This window comes from Anticarsia gemmatalis, chromosome 26 (assembly GCF_050436995.1).
Source record: "Anticarsia gemmatalis isolate Benzon Research Colony breed Stoneville strain chromosome 26, ilAntGemm2 primary, whole genome shotgun sequence".
Taxonomy (NCBI): domain Eukaryota; kingdom Metazoa; phylum Arthropoda; class Insecta; order Lepidoptera; family Erebidae; genus Anticarsia; species Anticarsia gemmatalis.
Window position 1 is genome coordinate 920,531 of NC_134770.1, and position 16,212 is coordinate 936,742.

A 16,212-nucleotide genomic window follows, 5' to 3' on the forward strand; every position below is an offset into this window, starting at 1 on the left:
GCATGCCAAAAAAATACGCATGAAAGAATCGCGGTGAATTCTCTTCTAGGCAAGGTCTAAGTAGTCAATTTTGAACGAGTGTAATGCCCACCTCTGACGACATTAGTCAGGAGAAGCTTTATATGTATAAGAAGTGCATGTGTTTTATATTAAACTGTTGTTTATTTTTTGCTTACTTATTTTCTATAATATTTTTCATGTTTTCAGTATGTAGTTGGCTGTAAGAGATTGCCTTTTGTGTGCAATAAAGTCGTTATTTTGTATCTTTACACTTACATTTATATACTTACTTGTCGTTTGGGGTGCAAGCCCTTTTAAAATCCAATGGGCTGGCGTGCGACGATGGGAGGCTGAACAACATACCGGCGGAGTTACGAAAGGTGGGTAGGTCTTTGGTGTGGAAGTCACATGCATCGACACCCTAGCGCCATCTGTGTTTCCAAACGATGTGAAGCTTTAGTTTACACACTTTACAGTAACGAGAAACGTTAAGGAAGCCTTGTAAAAAAATGTGAGCTCGACTATGTAAGTTACAGACTTGTAATGATAATTTTATTCGATTTTATCGCTTACGTATTTGATATTGATAAATTCTTGTCAAAATTATTTCCTTTATTCGCTTGGGGCACTGTTAAAATAGACAGTTATTATATTCTTCAATGCTGCATGCTGGCTCGATAGAAGTAGACATTCGTACTAGCTTTATATTTTAATTCACTTCTAATATAATACTGAAATTATTCAGAAAAAGAATAGAATGTTACAACTAGCTCTTTATTTTTAGGTCCTCCTAAAGTTGATACTGAAAAACAAGCAGTAACAACTAACAATACAACCAAATCGATACCAGTAGTGAGCGATGTAAAACCAAAAATCTCGCTCAAGTCATCAAATTGTAATGTTCCGAGCATAACATCACCTTTATTGTGCGAAGCTCTTAATAAAAAACCAAAACCAACTACCCACAATATGAAAGAATCGAGATCAATTATGAGAATTGATCAACTAAGTTTATCGGCACTCGATACGTCAGATTATAATGTTCCAAGCACATCTTCCATGTATTATGACCCTACGGAAGAACAAGAACCTTATCATGATATGACAAAACTCAGTAAAGTGAGTCTTGCTCAACCAAGCATGTCGCTTCTCGATTCTTCAAATTATGATGCTCCAGGGACATCGTCTTTTACATACTACGACCCTTCTAAAGAACAAGAAGGAACCTACGATATGACTAAATTGAGTTCAGTGTGTTTTACACAACCAATTATGTCACCACTCGATGAGACAAATTATGATGATCCAGGCACATTGGCATCTACTTTTATGTACTGCGCCCTTTCTGAAGAAGAAGAAGAGGAAGAAGAATCTACCCACAACGTGACAGAATCAAGTACAGGTCTTGCTCAAGCGAATTTGTCAACACTCGATCCATCCAATTATGATTTACCGGGCACATCTTTCATGTACTATGACCCTACTGGAGAACAAGAAGCAACTATCAATGATGTGACTGAACGGAGTACAGTTTTAAGTGTTAAACAACCAAGTGTCTCCACACTCGATACACCAAGTTATGATGTACCGGGCAGATCATCGGCTTTCACGCATTATGCCCCTGCTGAAGAACAAGAAGGAACTAATTACGATGTGGCACAATCGAGTAATCGAGTCTCCACACTCGCTGCGTCAAATTATAATGTTCCGGGCACATTATCGTCAGCGTTAATGTACTATGACCCTACTGGAGAACGAGAGGGAACTTATCACAATGTGACAGAAGTGACACAATCTATTACATTTAGTGTGGAACAACCATGTGTGTTAACACTCGATCCATCAAATTATAATGTTCCGGGCACTTCATCATCATCTTTCATGTATCATACCCCTGCTGAAGAACAAGAAGGAACTTATGACGATGTGACACAATCGAGTAACCGAGTCTCTACACTCGATAAACCAAGCTATGATGTACCGGGCACATTGTCATCATCTATCATGTACTCTTTTACTAAAGAACAAGAAGGAACTAATCATGATGTCCCAGAACCGAGCGCAGTGAGTGTGGAACAACCACGTTTGTCAACACTCAAACTATCAAATTATAATGTACCGGGCACCTCATCATCTTTCATCTACAGTTCCTCTACCGAAGAACACGCAACCACTAATCACAATGTGACAGAATCGAGTACAGTGAATGTTGCACATCCAAGCGTGTCAACAGTCGTTCCATCAAATTATTATGGTCCGGGCACATCATCATCATCATCATCTATTATGTATTCTTTTACTAAAGAACAAGAAGGAATTAACCACAATGTGATAGAGCAGAGCACAGTGAGTCTTACACAACCAAATTTGTCAACACTAAATCTATCAAATTATAATGTACCGGGCACCTCATCATCTTTCATTTACCGTACTTCTACCGAAGAACACGTAGCCACTAATCACAATGTGACAGAACCGAGTACAGTGAGCCTTGCACAATCAAATTTGTCAACACTCAATCCATCAAATTATCATGTTCCGGGCACATCAACATCGTTCATCTACCATACCTTTGCTAAAGAACAAAAAGCAACTATTCATAATGTGACAGAACCGAGTACAGTGACTCTTGCAGACCCAAGTGTGTCAAAACTCAATCCAGCGCAAGACGATACTTCGAGAACATCATCACCAGTTACCTACTACACTGTGACGCTAGGTAAATATTATATCATTACTTTTCTTTGGTTAGAGATGTCTCTATCTATGGATCTGTCCGATCGTAAAATATAGACATTCGTGCATACGATCCCGATCTTTCCAAGCCACTACAGCCTTAGCCACAGCTGCTCTGTCTCACGGTCCCGCCCCACTTATATCCCAGGTATACTATTAACATGCATTCCAAATCTCTTGACAAAACCTTTCTTATAATGATTTTTTTACAGATTCTGATTTGTTTGAGGCAGTAGCTGAAGATGAGGAAAACCAGGTTAAAATGTTAACTACAGACCATACGGATGAAGATACAAATTTTCCTAGTCGTAAGTTTAAATAAGTTTTTTTTTGTATGTTAATATCCAGTTCTATTATGTCATCATTTTTATCGGTCGAGTGTTAAAACCAACTTGTTCTAACGGTGAAAACGTCGTGATGCTAACTTGCACACCTAATATTTCTATAGAACAGTTCTTGAAGGTATGCAAAGTCCTCAACCTGCTATTGACCAGCGTGGTGGACTCAAGGCCTAACCCCTCCCTCATTACGGAAAAAGATCCTTGCCCAGCAGGACCATATACCGTAGGACCATAGACCATAGACTTAGGCCCGGCGCCCATTAACGGCATCGGTACGACTAAGGATTTTAGGTGGCAAATAGCAATATACTATAACATAATGGCAATAAAGTAGAAATTTCCGTGATATGCGGTCGTAATAACAAAAATACCGCTTCGGTATGCTTGAGGCTGGTGTATCGGCAGCCTTGTGAATGCTTCGGGATGCTTCGGCATCCTTCGGCAACCTTCGGTACGCCGCCGGCGCCGAGGCAACACTCGGGGGATAGTTTAGTTATAGTTCCTTAAGGACGCCTCGTCATCCCTAAGAACGCTGCAGCATGCCAAAGTATAATTGCCGATAGTGTGCGCTTGCATGTAGAATGCCGAAGGATCCTTTTCCTTGCCGATGCCGATAATGGGCGCCGGGCCTTAAAGTAATTCTCTGTTAAACGTGATCGAATTTATTTTTGACTCAGACGCTAAACAACATGTCGAAGAAGACCAGAATACGGTGGGTAATGCAAAACCAAACGTCTCCACACTCAATACATCAAGTTTTAAAGTCCCGAAGGCATTATTACCGGGCACGCATTATACTGTGAGGCTAGGTAATTATTATATTCATATTTATAGTTTTATGATAGAACAGCAACGCCGGCTACCTCTTTCAAACCTATTTTAACCTGCTATAGGATAATATTCCGAAAATGACAAACATTTATCTCCTGATTTACCCCCTTAGGGGTGGATTATTAATCAATCCTTTCTTAGGTGCCCACATCATAAAAGGCATCCTTATTTTACAGATCCGCAATTGTTTGATGCAGTAATTGAAGATCAGCTAAAACGGGTCAAAAAGCTAACTAAACATGAAGTGAGTGCAAAAACAAAATTGTTTGAAGATAACCAAAGTATTGAAGATGACATATTACAAGTAGATTCTCCTCGTAAGTTTTCAATTATTTAATTATATCTTTTGAATACGTTTTTGGAATACTTACCTACACTGGTGCGTTTGGCGCAGTGGTTACAGTGGTCACCTCGCCGCAATTACCGTAGCGCAGCGTGTGGGAGGTTCGAATCCCATCTGGGACAAATCTCTGTGTGATGAGCACAAGTATTTGTTCTGAGCCGGGTTGTCAATTTATCTTTATAAGTATGTATAAGTATGTTTACCAGTTATTGATTACCATAGGACAAGCTCTGCTTTGTGTGGAATCAAATAATCGTGTGTGAGTTGTCCAATAATTTAGTTTTTTATAAATTAAAGGTTGTGCGAGTGTTCTTTAGACATGTCTGATGAAAATCGGTGAGCCGTTAAAAAGTTGTAAGGGGTGAAAGTGATGGGAGGAGAGAAAATTTACTCGAATGGTTCTCAAATGCCTTCGTATGATGAGAAAGTTGGTGGTGGAAATATTAGAACGGCTTAACCTAACTAGCCAATCTATAAAAAGTATGAAAAAAAAGAAATTGTACTAAATCGGGGGTTTCTTAAATTTCAAAATTTATAAAAAAAAAAAATTGTTATTTACATATCAATAGTAGGTTGTTAATATGCCCAATATACAAAGTGTTAGGTAGACGGTTGTCCAAACGATGTAGACATTACGGGTTTCGGGTATAACTGTCGTGATATTATTATGAATGTATGTATATTTATATTTTCAGCTCCACCAGATATCCCCATAAAAGCAGAGTACTGGCGCGATAAGTTAACAAACGTTATCAACACGACTAAGTTTTGTGGCCTATGTCTTAACTTTGAAGGCACCATGTACTTTCTGACTGATCAAGTACCCGTGAACAATGGAGAGAAGCCGCAGTACAAGACGATACAATATATGATGGAGTATGTGTTTAATTATGTAAGTATATTAATTAGCAAGACTAATTAATATTGTGTGGTTTAATTGCACCGTGGTTGTGTAACCCAACTGCTGATGATGAGGTTTCGGGTTCGATTCCCGCGTTAGGAAAAGTATTATTAGTATTTTTTAATTAAATGAAACCTTTTTCAACAGTAGCCTGGAGATTGATAATGTACAATTGGTTATGGCAATAGACCCTACTAAAATTGTTAACGACGAAACGTGGGTGTATTTCGTACAACTCTATTCGGGTATAAGTTATAACATGTGTGACATTATGTATGTCAAACTCGAATTAACCAAACTAAATAATTATAGCGCCATTTAACATATTATTATTATGTCTGAATAAAAATAGACAAAAAACTATACAAGGAGTGTAGTAGCTTCCCATTAGTTCCTAAGAAACCCGCTAGGGGCGCTGTACAGTTTAAGAAATAGCTAAGATGATCGTTCCTTATTATGTAAATGTATTATTTTCTAGTTCAGTCCCGAATCCGTTGAAACTGATTTCAGAAACGTTAAATTGGCAATTGTTTGACTGTAATACAGATTATCGAGCCCCCAACTTTAAGCCTTTATCCAACTAACTTTTTTGTTATTTACAGAACGAAGACCTCCTAGCAAATGATCTAATATGTAAAGAATGTGCCAAAAAACTGGTGGAATCATACGCATTCATACAAACTACAAGAGAAGCATCGACGATCATCAATCACTACCTGAACGTCATATACAAAAAGACCTGTTACATTCGAAGTAAACCACCACATAGTCCTACAGTTAAAAGCCAAGATACAAGCCAATTAGACTACCGTAAAGGAACAACGCAAAAGAAAAACATGCGCCAAATAATCAACATCATTCAAAAGAAAAAAATTGAAAAAATGAAAAAACAGCGCAAAAAATTAAAATGCGATTCTTGTAATATCATTCTACCGTCATACGAATTATGGAAACTACATGAAATAAATACACACAATCAGAAATACAAATGCAGAATCTGTTTAAAAAGTTTCAAAACTAGAAAATATTATAAAATACACTATGTTAGGCACTCGAAAATTACTTGTAAAATTTGCCCGCGAAGAATCCAACATGGCGGACTTTTGCAGCATTTGAAAGTTTATCACAAAGAAATGATTCATATGTGTTATATGTGCAATGTAATATTTTATACCGTTCAAAATTTAGTTAAGCATTTTAATGAATGGCATTTCAGAAGTCAAAGTTTCTGTCACACTTGTTTTAAGAGTGTTAGAAGTGAAAATGAACTACAGTTGCATAGTACGAGATGCAAGTATAAATGTAGCGAATGCGCCGAAGAATATTGTATTCATTATGAGTATTTAATGTATTATCGAGAACAGATAATGAATAAGATGCTCAGAGCTAAGTGCTTGGACTGTGACTATGTTTGTAGAAGTAAGGAGGCGATGATCGTTCATGTGAATGTAAAACATTTGGTTAATGATGATTAATTAAATAACATAAAAAATATTTTATTTATGCATTTCTGTGAACCCTGTCATGTAACATGTTATTTTTGGATTGAATTCCGTCTGTCTGGTGGTTAGCCTACATTCGGGTCTTTACAAACGTGCGAACTACGTCATAGTAAATGTATGTGACTTAATGATGACGTAGTTCGCACGTTTGTAATGACCCGCGTATGGTAATCGGGAGTGGTTTAATTCTAATACTATTTACTATCAAACAGCGAGTTTGACGTATGAAATCATTTAAAATTAAGTTCCAAATAAACTAGAGGCGCCGGTCGGTTATTCAGTAAATAAATCTCGATGCTACATAGCTGTTATCTTGTGTTGAAGCGTGTTATCTTTTTTATGTTTATAAATATATACTGTTTGTTTTTGTAGCATGATGTGTTCTCCTTTAATTGAAGAAACACAAGGTCTCAATCTGTTATATAAGTGGGTCTGTAGCATGTAATGTGTATTCTTTGTTGGAGTTCCATACTTAAATAAATAAATAAATAATCCTCATTTTGTCATGACAGTGAGATAGGTCCCCGTGTACTAAACTAAATGAGTATGTACTACCGATATCGAGTGGAGACTGAAATCGTGTAAGGTCATAAAAATAAAACAACAGCACTCATTTATAATAATATAATATGAAAAAGCTACATAACATAATTAGCATTACCAACTAACGTAACTGTGGCAGTATAAATATACATAGTTTCTTTAAAGCTTGTTAAAATATCTGTTTATTTAATTATTACTCTCGCGGCTGGCGCTATTTATTAGTTAAAACTTCACCGATAATAGCAACATGTAATATCATAAAAATAACATAATAATATTTATTCTAACTAATAACTAACAAGCATTCAGTAGAAAGGTCTACCTTTCTTAACAAATATTAAATTACCTACTTCATAACGTATGGCTAGTGGTCAACCTAGTGTCGAAGTTGTTCAAGCCGCCCGAAGGCCTTTGACGTGGCTGAACGACTGTTATCTTATTCGACAACAACGGATACAGACTTTTTAATCCTCCGAAACATGGAAACGCCCAGTTCAAATACCACTATGCGGTCACCCATCAATGGAATGACCGCGCCAAGGTTTGCTTAACCCCCAGATCGTTTACCAACCGGTGAGCGCAAGTGGCTATGAGCGCCTATTACCTAATTATTTTACAAACTAAAGCCCATTTTCATCACTTCTAAATATCTAGCAGACAGCTTTATCAGATGTAATTGTAACTTGGTTTATTCAACAAATAAGTTATCTGACAATTAAGTAATCTGAAACTAGCCCTTAACATAACGATTCAATGCAGTCTAATCATTTTCCGTGTTAACAACAATTTCAACTGCACTGAATTCATCTTCCTGTCAGGTATCCAACTTGGGCAGTCTCCCATCTTCAAACAAACTATAAAACTCTGGAGACAATTCTTCCACCTCCCGGACATTAAAAGGCTTGTCCTTGAACTTCCAATGCACCTTTTTAAAGTGGTGTCGCATATCTCTCGCCATGTAGAACATACTATCACATAACGGACATCCAACGGTCTTATCCAAATGCTTTTTCAACCGATGTGTCTTCATCATGCTTGAAGACCTGAATCTCTGTTCGCAAATATCACAGGCATAAGGCAACTCGCCTGTATGCATTCTAAAGTGCATCTTCAAACACACGCGGTTAGCAAACTTCTTATGACAAACGGAGCAAAGGATACTATTGGTTGTTGTATGAGTAGCCAAGTGTTCCTTCAAACGAATTTTACCGCAGAAATCTTTACTACAAATATGACAGACGTAAGGCTTAATTTTCAAGTGATATCTATTCATATGAGCTTCTAAATCATGTCTTTTCCTCACAGTGTGACCACACATCTCACACTCAATCGACGGCTGCTTCGAAACCGGCTTTTTCTTCGTTTTGTCACTCACTTCCCCATGAATTTGTTCCATGTGTCTCTTCAAACTGCTCGGTTTGATGACTTTGTCACATTTAGGACAGGGTTCTCGGGCCATATGGACTCTCTGATGGAATCTCAGCAACGATTCTAAGTGGAAAGACTTGCCACACACTTCGCAAACGTGGCCTAATGCCACATCTTTTCTGTAAGGACACCTGACTGAATGTTGTTTGTAAAAGGACTCAGCCACGTTCTTATTACACCTAGGACATTTTATTCTGTTAGTGTAATGCCTATGATTATGTACGTACAATTTCATTAAGCTCTTAAACTCTTTTGGGCACATTTTACATGGATACGCATCATCGGCATCGTGGAGCTTTTCGTGTTCAAGTAATTCTTTAGTATTCTTAAACATAATATCGCAAAGAGAACATTCTATATGCCTTCTTCGCTTCTTACATTGAATGCCTCCATGGGCTCTTGCACGATGTTCCTCTAATGCTAAATTTGTCAAAAACTTGCCCTTGCACAGATTACAAGGGTATACACTCTCACTGTGTCTCAAATTCTCGTGAGCAGTCAACTCTTCCTCTAAATCAAAGGATGCTGTACAACGATTGCATCCAAATGGTCTTAGCACTAACTTGCAAACCTTTCTGTGATTCTCCAAAGTATTGTTATCTTTGAATGAGAAATCGCAGTACTCACAATTTAAATCTTGATGGAACTGTACTATGTGAGTTTTCAAACTCAGTTTAGTATAGAACTGTTGACTGCAATTGTCACATGTGAACGGGTGATGGTCCAAGTGCTCTCGATTCACATGCCCAATCAAATGTTCCTTTCTGCGAGTGACGTAATCACAATCTATACATGCTAACTTATTAGTATGGTTCAATACCTGCTCCCTGTAAGCCCTCAGATACCGATAATGTATGCATGGCATCACGAAACACTCAGAACAAGAAAATTTACATTTATGCTTCTTCATTTCAGATTCTTTGAAACTCCTCAAACACATGATGCATTGAAATTGTGCTTTAGTATTGTTCATTAAATGACTGGAATTGAAATGAGTTACTAAAGAATCGTGTGAATAGTACACCAGGTCACAGTAACCGCATGGAAAAACTAAGAAAGAGTGATTTTTTCTCAAATGCTCCATTAATTCGTCTTCAGGTAAAATTAGTTGACAGAACTTGCATTTTGCTTTAGCATGAGTCTTGTAGTGAATATTTAAATACTGCCGAGTGTTGTATGACTTGTCACACAAGTTGCAATGGAATACAGATGTCTTATGCTTGGCTTTCTCATGTTCTTTCAAGGAGCGGTATGTAGTAAATATGTCGGGGCAACTGGCGCATACATAAGTGTTATATCTTGGAGTAAAATTCCTAGCTGAGCTCAGTGGTTTGATCACAATATGACCTTTCTTCAACGTAATGTTGGGATTAGACTCAGCCTGAACCAGTTTTTCTTCAGCTTCTGGATTCAAAATTTCTTTTGGAAGTTGACATTCTAATTTAAGGTTAGGTGCTTGAATTTTGTCCCTTTTCATAGCTATTGGAGTAGCTGTTGTAAAGACTTCTGTTTTTTTAGAATCCATTACGCTTTTCCAAAGATCCATCTCACTTTCTAAAACTATCATGACGTTTGAATTTGCATACTCGTTTGAACCTTGGACCTGGTCACTGATGTCTATCACTTTGGAGTTTAAGTCATTAACACAGTTGTTCATGATTCTTGAAAGCTGTTTAGTATTGTGTATGAAGATGTATGACTGTATAGTCTTTTCTGCACATGTGTCACATAGGTACTTGCTTGACATCAGATTTTCCATCTGTAAAAAAATATTCACAAGTTAAGAACTTATAATAATAGGTACTATTCTGTTTTAAATATGGACCTAGGAAGTCTGCATTAATTTTGACTTATAAAAATGTATAGAGTGGAACAAAGAATGAATTGAGAAATTTTAAAGGTTTATATGAAAACAAAGATGCAACAGATTAATGAAGCACAGAAGAATATGACAAACTATTGTAACTTAAAAAGAATCTATAATAAAGTTAAATTATATATTTCAACAGAAAGTCATACTTACATCATCATTAAAAACATAATTAATAATATCTTGCAAGCATGTGGAAAAGTTCTGGTTATTGATCAGCATCTCCATCTTAACCGAGCAGAAGTTTCCACTAGTCTCCAGGCAAAGACCGCAGAACTTGGGCGAAGTCCATATTGCCTTCAGTTTCTTCTTCAACCAGTCCAAGTTCCTTGGATCACCCTCTGCCACTGATTCCTCGTACATTTTGTTGTTCTAGAATCAGATGAATTATTTTAAGTAGTTAGATGTGGTAAGTACCTATATTAATTATATTAATATTAGCCTGTATTGCGTTTTCCTTGGCCTTAAACTAGTTCTGCTCTATTATAAAAAAAAAACAGCAATAGTGCCTAGTCGCCTATTTTTATAGCTATGAACGCCAATTTTGTGGTCCCATTCTTTTCGAATTAGAGGAATCTTTAAAAGCCGCATTACTGTAATAGTAAGTATAAATAAAGCTAAATAATCATACAAAACTCAAAAAAGCATTCATTATTTTTAATCATCTCAGAAATGCAGTGAAGTATTTTTAATTTTCGATTGTACTACACAAAGTGTGACATTCGTTCTGACACCGGAAATATTATTTTTATTTCTAGCAAACAACCAAAACAATCTAACAACAAAATATGTTGCTTAAAATGTTAACATTTCCGCAAAGAAATCTGGACTGCACTGTTTTGATTTCATAAAATTCACAAGCAAATTCTCATAGGTTATGTTACGTACATTTTATACAAAATGGCGATCTATCTACATATCCTTTCATTCGTTTCGTTAAATAGGTATCACTTAATCACTTTACACATACATTTGAAATCTATTACAGCTTTGTTATTCTTATTAAATAATTATTTTGACTTACATTATGTTTTCACCATTAAACGTTCCAGATTCCTTGTTGTTCGATTGATAAAATTAGCTTGAGGATTATCAAAATGTCGCCTCCAATGACGATCGCGTTACGTGTACATTTTTAGAATATGAAACTGGTGAAGCATTTTTGGGATTCCGAAGAAAATACTTTAATTGTCGTCATGGAAATTGATTTATGGGTGAAATTTGTTACTTGATAGAATTTTTATAAGAAGAAAATAATTTAATAGTTTTCAAAAAATAAAATGACATGGAACGCTAGACATGGAACAACGGGGCCGCTCCGCGCTATTCTGCTTAAAATCTCGACATGTCAAATGCTTGTCAGATAGATTGAAACGCTACCAACTGTACGTACCTAAATAATCGACTAAAAGTCAATTTAATGCAGTGATTAGTATAATAGTATGGTTCCCTTCAAATTAAAAAACAAAAATGTCATATAGGTACTTTTTGTTTATTTGTTTTCATATCACGGGACCGACAACTTTTTATAGTATAATTTAAATAATTATTGATAACGATGGATTTTGTAAATATTATTTTAAACCCAAATGAAACGAAAGATATTTGTTGCCTGTGTTTTAAAAAGAGTGTCAAAACTTATAGTGTACACGAATGTTTTGAAATTCACGACGAATTTAATAATTTGAATGTAACAATTGAAAATATTATGAAAAGCTTGTTTCCTGCACTTGTAAGTATATGCTCCTTTCACTTTATCGATATTAAGCACCTTAAAAATAATTCAATGTCCATTTAATCAATTTACTTAAGTTATTGATCATAAATCAATTTATTTCAACTAAGTAAAATCGATTATGAATTTAATACCATTCGTCTTTAGTGTAAACGCTACTGTACACTAACATTATCAACAACTTACAATAAAAAAAAAACAGGCTGACATAAAACTCAAGCTGTCTCATATTCATACAGATTGGAGTTTAGTTCAAACTTAATTCTAATTTTGTATTTTTTCAGGACCCCTTGCTACCTCAAGCCTGTGAAGACTGCTCAAACTTACTATTAAAAACATTTAACTTACTCCAAACGAATTATATGAAGCAAGAAGTATTAAACTACTTAATAGATAATTTAGATGAAGAAATGGACAAAGTGGATTATAATTTAATTTCAGGAAACAAACCAAAGAAATGTAGCCTAAAAATTAACAAACCTATAAACAGCACTATAATGAATTATAAAAAAAGTAATTTTAATGTTCAATGTGAAAAATGTCCGATGAAATTCAAATCAGAATCATTACTAAAGAAACATAGTCTGTTGACACATAAAGATACTAATAACGCAATCATTTGTGATATATGTGGTAAAATATTTAGCAAAAATTACAAATTAAAAGCTCATCTTGGAAGCCATAAAGAGAAACAATGTCCGTACTGCCTTAAGTACTTAAAATCACACTCCCATTTTAACCTACATGTAAAAAACCACAAAACTCCAGTCAAAGTGAAAAGGAAAGCAAAATATTATAAATGCAACGACTGCAGTTACAAAAGTATGAATAAAAGTACTTTGGAAGCCCATATAAACAAAATACACTTATATATAAAGCCTTATATGTGTGAAATATGTCAGAAATGCTTTTATAAAAAAGATAATTTGACACAGCATTTAGTAACTCATAATAAAGTTAAGCAAAACACTTGTGATATTTGTGGCGAGACATTTGTTATAGAAAGAACTCTTCAAGAACATTTAAGACTTCATTCTGGTCATAAACCATTTAAATGTGAGATTTGTAATATAGGATTCATTACTTCTGGTCGGAGACATGAGCATATGAAAAGAAAACATATGGAAAAGGATGAATCCTGTGTTATCTGTGGCAAAAAGTTCAGTTTAAAAAAAGATTTGAACACTCATTTGAAGAAGGTGCATAGTGCTGAAACTAAGGATTTTATTCTAAAAGTTGATTATGAAAATGTTCAGTCTAATTATGAAGTTGTTAAAGTAATTAATTATAAGAAATAAATAAGAATATTTTGATATTGTACTTAATTTTTTGTATTAGAAAATATTTTCATACTATATTATTATACTATTATACTGTATATACATACACGTTTCTAATTTTGTGTAAATATTTAGAATACTTTTTGATGTCTTATAGCAGCCAAAGGAATCCAAGTGCTCACTTGTAGCATTTTTTTCATAGGAAACAGTATTGATGTTAAAAAAGCGACATCTAGTGCCAAGTAGCTGAACTACAAGGTATCGAGATTTAGAAAGAAATTGATGTGCAGTATGGATTTATATGTATTGTTATATATTATATCAAATGTATTATTATATGTACGTTTGTATATTTCGAAGAAATGGGTGATTAAATAACAAGACACAGTAACTGTAGCTTATATTTATTTTTATAAAAAATAAGGTACAAAAGGACACTTTTATATTTTTAACAAAAATTTGACAAATTTACTCCCCTATCCTATACAATAAATATACAAAATACGGCAGTGTAATGAGTATTATCCATTATAACTATTACAAATAATTTTGCCACTGGTTTTTAAGATCACACGATGGTTTCTAGCTTTTTCGTATTATATAGGCTAAGTTATAGACATTCGTAGGCTTAAATATGTTAATTAAAACCTATTTTTAACTATAAGGTTATAATATACAGAACATAGACTGCGTATACATGAGTCATCTCACAGAATGCCTATCCTGTATTAATTCTAAGATGTTTCAAAATAAGTTATGACATAGTACATGTAGGAAAAGGAGAAAAGTGTTCTGAAACCTGGTTCAGTATTATCTATTCAATATATTTACGTATAATAATATTTTCATAACAATTGGTAACTATATTCGGTAACTATGCTAACTTAAATAGTAGTTATATTAAAAACAATTATATTGTAACATATTGATAATATGTAAGTCTCGATTTAGGCCTATGCTATCAGGTTGTTAGTCGGCATGCCATTCAAGTACAAATAAGTCCGTAAATCAAAACTTATTTATTATAATATTTACAAATACGAAGGCAAATAACAAACACGTTTGTTACACATAGTTAATTTCGCACTAATTTTACGCGATTGAAAAAATACAAACAAAATATTTTAGATGTCAAAACGATAATAATTTACTTAGTCGATTGTTTGTTAAATCGACTAAATCGCGTAATGTTAGTGTGAAATATTAGTCAGTTCATGGTTTAGGTTGCGTGGTCGTTGGTTCGTTCTTAGTACTGGTAGCCACCTCCTTGGTTGGGGGGGAGGTAGGCCTGGCCGCCGCCGCCACCGCCGTTGCCTCCGTGAGTAGGCTGGTCGGGGTACCGGGCTTCACCTTCGTAAGTCACCTAGGATAGACAGAAAACATTTTAGATGTATCCTTATCTACAGCAGTAATTAGTCCGAAAGGTGGTGTATGCGACTACTGGTCGCGAGGACCTGGGTTTTATTTCCGGATTAATTAAAATGTAATTAGGCTTTTCTAATTTATATTTGCGTGTTTTCAATAGAAGACTGGTGTTTAGAAACGTTTCCGGCCACTCGAGAAATACGCTTACTTCACAAAACCAACAATATCTCTTGAATGTGAAATGTGTATATTTAATACGCAGGCAGTCAGGCCTGACGATGTTATAATAAAGATATTTTCTACATGTTGTTGCCAGTGTTAAGTTAGAGTACTTACATCCATTCCTATTTTATAGTCTATTAGCCTAAATCATTATGAAGTTACCTCCGCGTTGAATCCGTTCTTCCAGTCAGCAGTGTACTTGACGATCTGCGTGCGTCCGTCAGGCAGCGCCACGCGGTACTCGCCGCGGGTGATGTCGCCGTCTGAGATCGCGTTGTGGCTGTAGTCGTTGCCGTCCTCTGTCACCTGGAAAATAGCCATTATTTTGATGTTAAAGAAGCTGGTTAATATATTAATTAACATTTAAGGTACATTTTCTGCTGTCATAGACTCTCCGACAGATAAAAACCTTTGTAGCATGACACTCTTTCCCCCTGTTTAGAGTTAGCTAATATCATCAAAGTCCAGATATTAACTAATCTACGAAAATTATTAAATTTTGGTAGATTTTTCAGAAGTAGGTTTATTTTCTGTTATACCTTGTGTCGCAATGGCTATCCGACAGTTTAAAGTGTTTGCTGCCAGCCTTTAGCTCAGTAGCAGTTGTAATTCGTATAATCCTGGTAGCATTAGATTACTATCCATACTCCTGACAATCACGATCCTTCCTCCCAAGAAAGTACTCTTAGCTTCACAGTGGCAGTTGTTGAGCAAAATATATGGCCTAGGACTATCTCATATTGAGGTCAAAAAATCATGGTTCAAAATGAACTTACCTGGTAAGCGAAGTCGAAGGGCATGCCAGGTTCATGGTGGTGATGGTCTCCGTGATCATGTCCGTGGTCGTGTCCGTGGTCGTGGTTGTGCGAGTGGTCGTGGTTGTGAGAGTGGTCGTGTGTGTGGTCGTGGCCATTGTGGTCATGCTGGAACAAAGAATACAACAAAATTAAATAGTGCTACTTCCTCTGGTTATCGGTTTGTTGTCAACCTAGTATTTGTTGATGAATTAAGGGAAAAATTTATTGATTTCTATCACTTTTTATATACCTACGCAGCTAACGTGCTCAATACATTTAAAAGTATACGCCCATCATCATAATAGATCGCTAACCTAG

General features: G+C 35.5%; 3 protein-coding genes across 5 annotated transcripts in view; 1 reads left to right on the forward strand and 2 right to left on the reverse strand.

Annotated features, from left to right (window-relative positions):
* Window positions 1-990: 990 nt before the first annotated feature.
* LOC142984059 (uncharacterized) lies at window positions 991-5,770 on the forward strand. The gene is made up of 5 exons (XM_076131370.1): window positions 991-2,719; window positions 2,949-3,044; window positions 3,755-3,886; window positions 4,947-5,127; window positions 5,755-5,770. The coding sequence occupies exons 1-5, from the start codon at window positions 991-993 to the stop codon at window positions 5,768-5,770; spliced, it is 2,154 nt and encodes a 717-aa protein (XP_075987485.1).
* A 1,493-nt stretch (window positions 5,771-7,263) lies between these two features.
* LOC142984332 (zinc finger protein 532-like) lies at window positions 7,264-11,827 on the reverse strand. 3 transcript variants are annotated; one of them, XM_076131864.1, is made up of 3 exons: window positions 11,520-11,827; window positions 10,649-10,867; window positions 7,264-10,384 (listed from the first exon to the last, which is right to left on the reverse strand). In XM_076131864.1, the coding sequence occupies exons 2-3, from the start codon at window positions 10,856-10,858 to the stop codon at window positions 8,012-8,014; spliced, it is 2,583 nt and encodes an 860-aa protein (XP_075987979.1). In that variant the 5' UTR covers window positions 10,859-10,867; window positions 11,520-11,827; the 3' UTR covers window positions 7,264-8,011. The 3 variants fall into 3 exon arrangements, with proteins under 3 accessions (XP_075987979.1, XP_075987980.1, XP_075987978.1); XM_076131865.1 differs by lacking the exon at window positions 11,520-11,827 and adding an exon at window positions 11,384-11,511; XM_076131863.1 differs by lacking the exon at window positions 11,520-11,827 and adding an exon at window positions 11,127-11,349.
* Window positions 11,828-13,898: 2,071 nt separating this feature from the next.
* LOC142984334 (uncharacterized) overlaps window positions 13,899-16,212 on the reverse strand; it is a 49,406-nt gene continuing 47,092 nt past the window's right edge. Inside the window, exons 5-7 of the mRNA XM_076131869.1 lie at window positions 15,874-16,020; window positions 15,260-15,403; window positions 13,899-14,873 (exon numbers count right to left, since the gene is read on the reverse strand). Coding sequence (XP_075987984.1) covers window positions 14,757-14,873; window positions 15,260-15,403; window positions 15,874-16,020 — 408 coding nt within the window. The 3' untranslated portion in view covers window positions 13,899-14,756. The remainder of the gene's footprint in view (window positions 14,874-15,259; window positions 15,404-15,873; window positions 16,021-16,212) is intronic.

What these genes read in the sequence shown, in the direction of transcription:
- LOC142984059 (XM_076131370.1), top strand. Translation starts at nt 991, where the DNA reads ATGAGAATTGATCAACTAAGTTTATCGGCACTCGATACGTCAGATTAT. An exon ending in CTACTACACTGTGACGCTAG is followed by an intron (nt 2,720 to 2,948) that starts GTAAATATTATA and finishes ATTTTTTTACAG; the next exon opens with ATTCTGATTTGTTTGAGGCA. An exon ending in AGATACAAATTTTCCTAGTC is followed by an intron (nt 3,045 to 3,754) that starts GTAAGTTTAAAT and finishes TTTTTGACTCAG; the next exon opens with ACGCTAAACAACATGTCGAA.
- LOC142984332 (XM_076131863.1), bottom strand. Translation starts at nt 11,147, where the DNA reads ATGAATGCTTTTTTGAGTTTT. An exon ending in TGAATGCTTTTTTGAGTTTT is followed by an intron (nt 10,868 to 11,126) that starts GTATGATTATTT and finishes ATCTGATTCTAG; the next exon opens with AACAACAAAATGTACGAGGA. An exon ending in ATTATGTTTTTAATGATGAT is followed by an intron (nt 10,385 to 10,648) that starts GTAAGTATGACT and finishes ATTTTTTTACAG; the next exon opens with ATGGAAAATCTGATGTCAAG.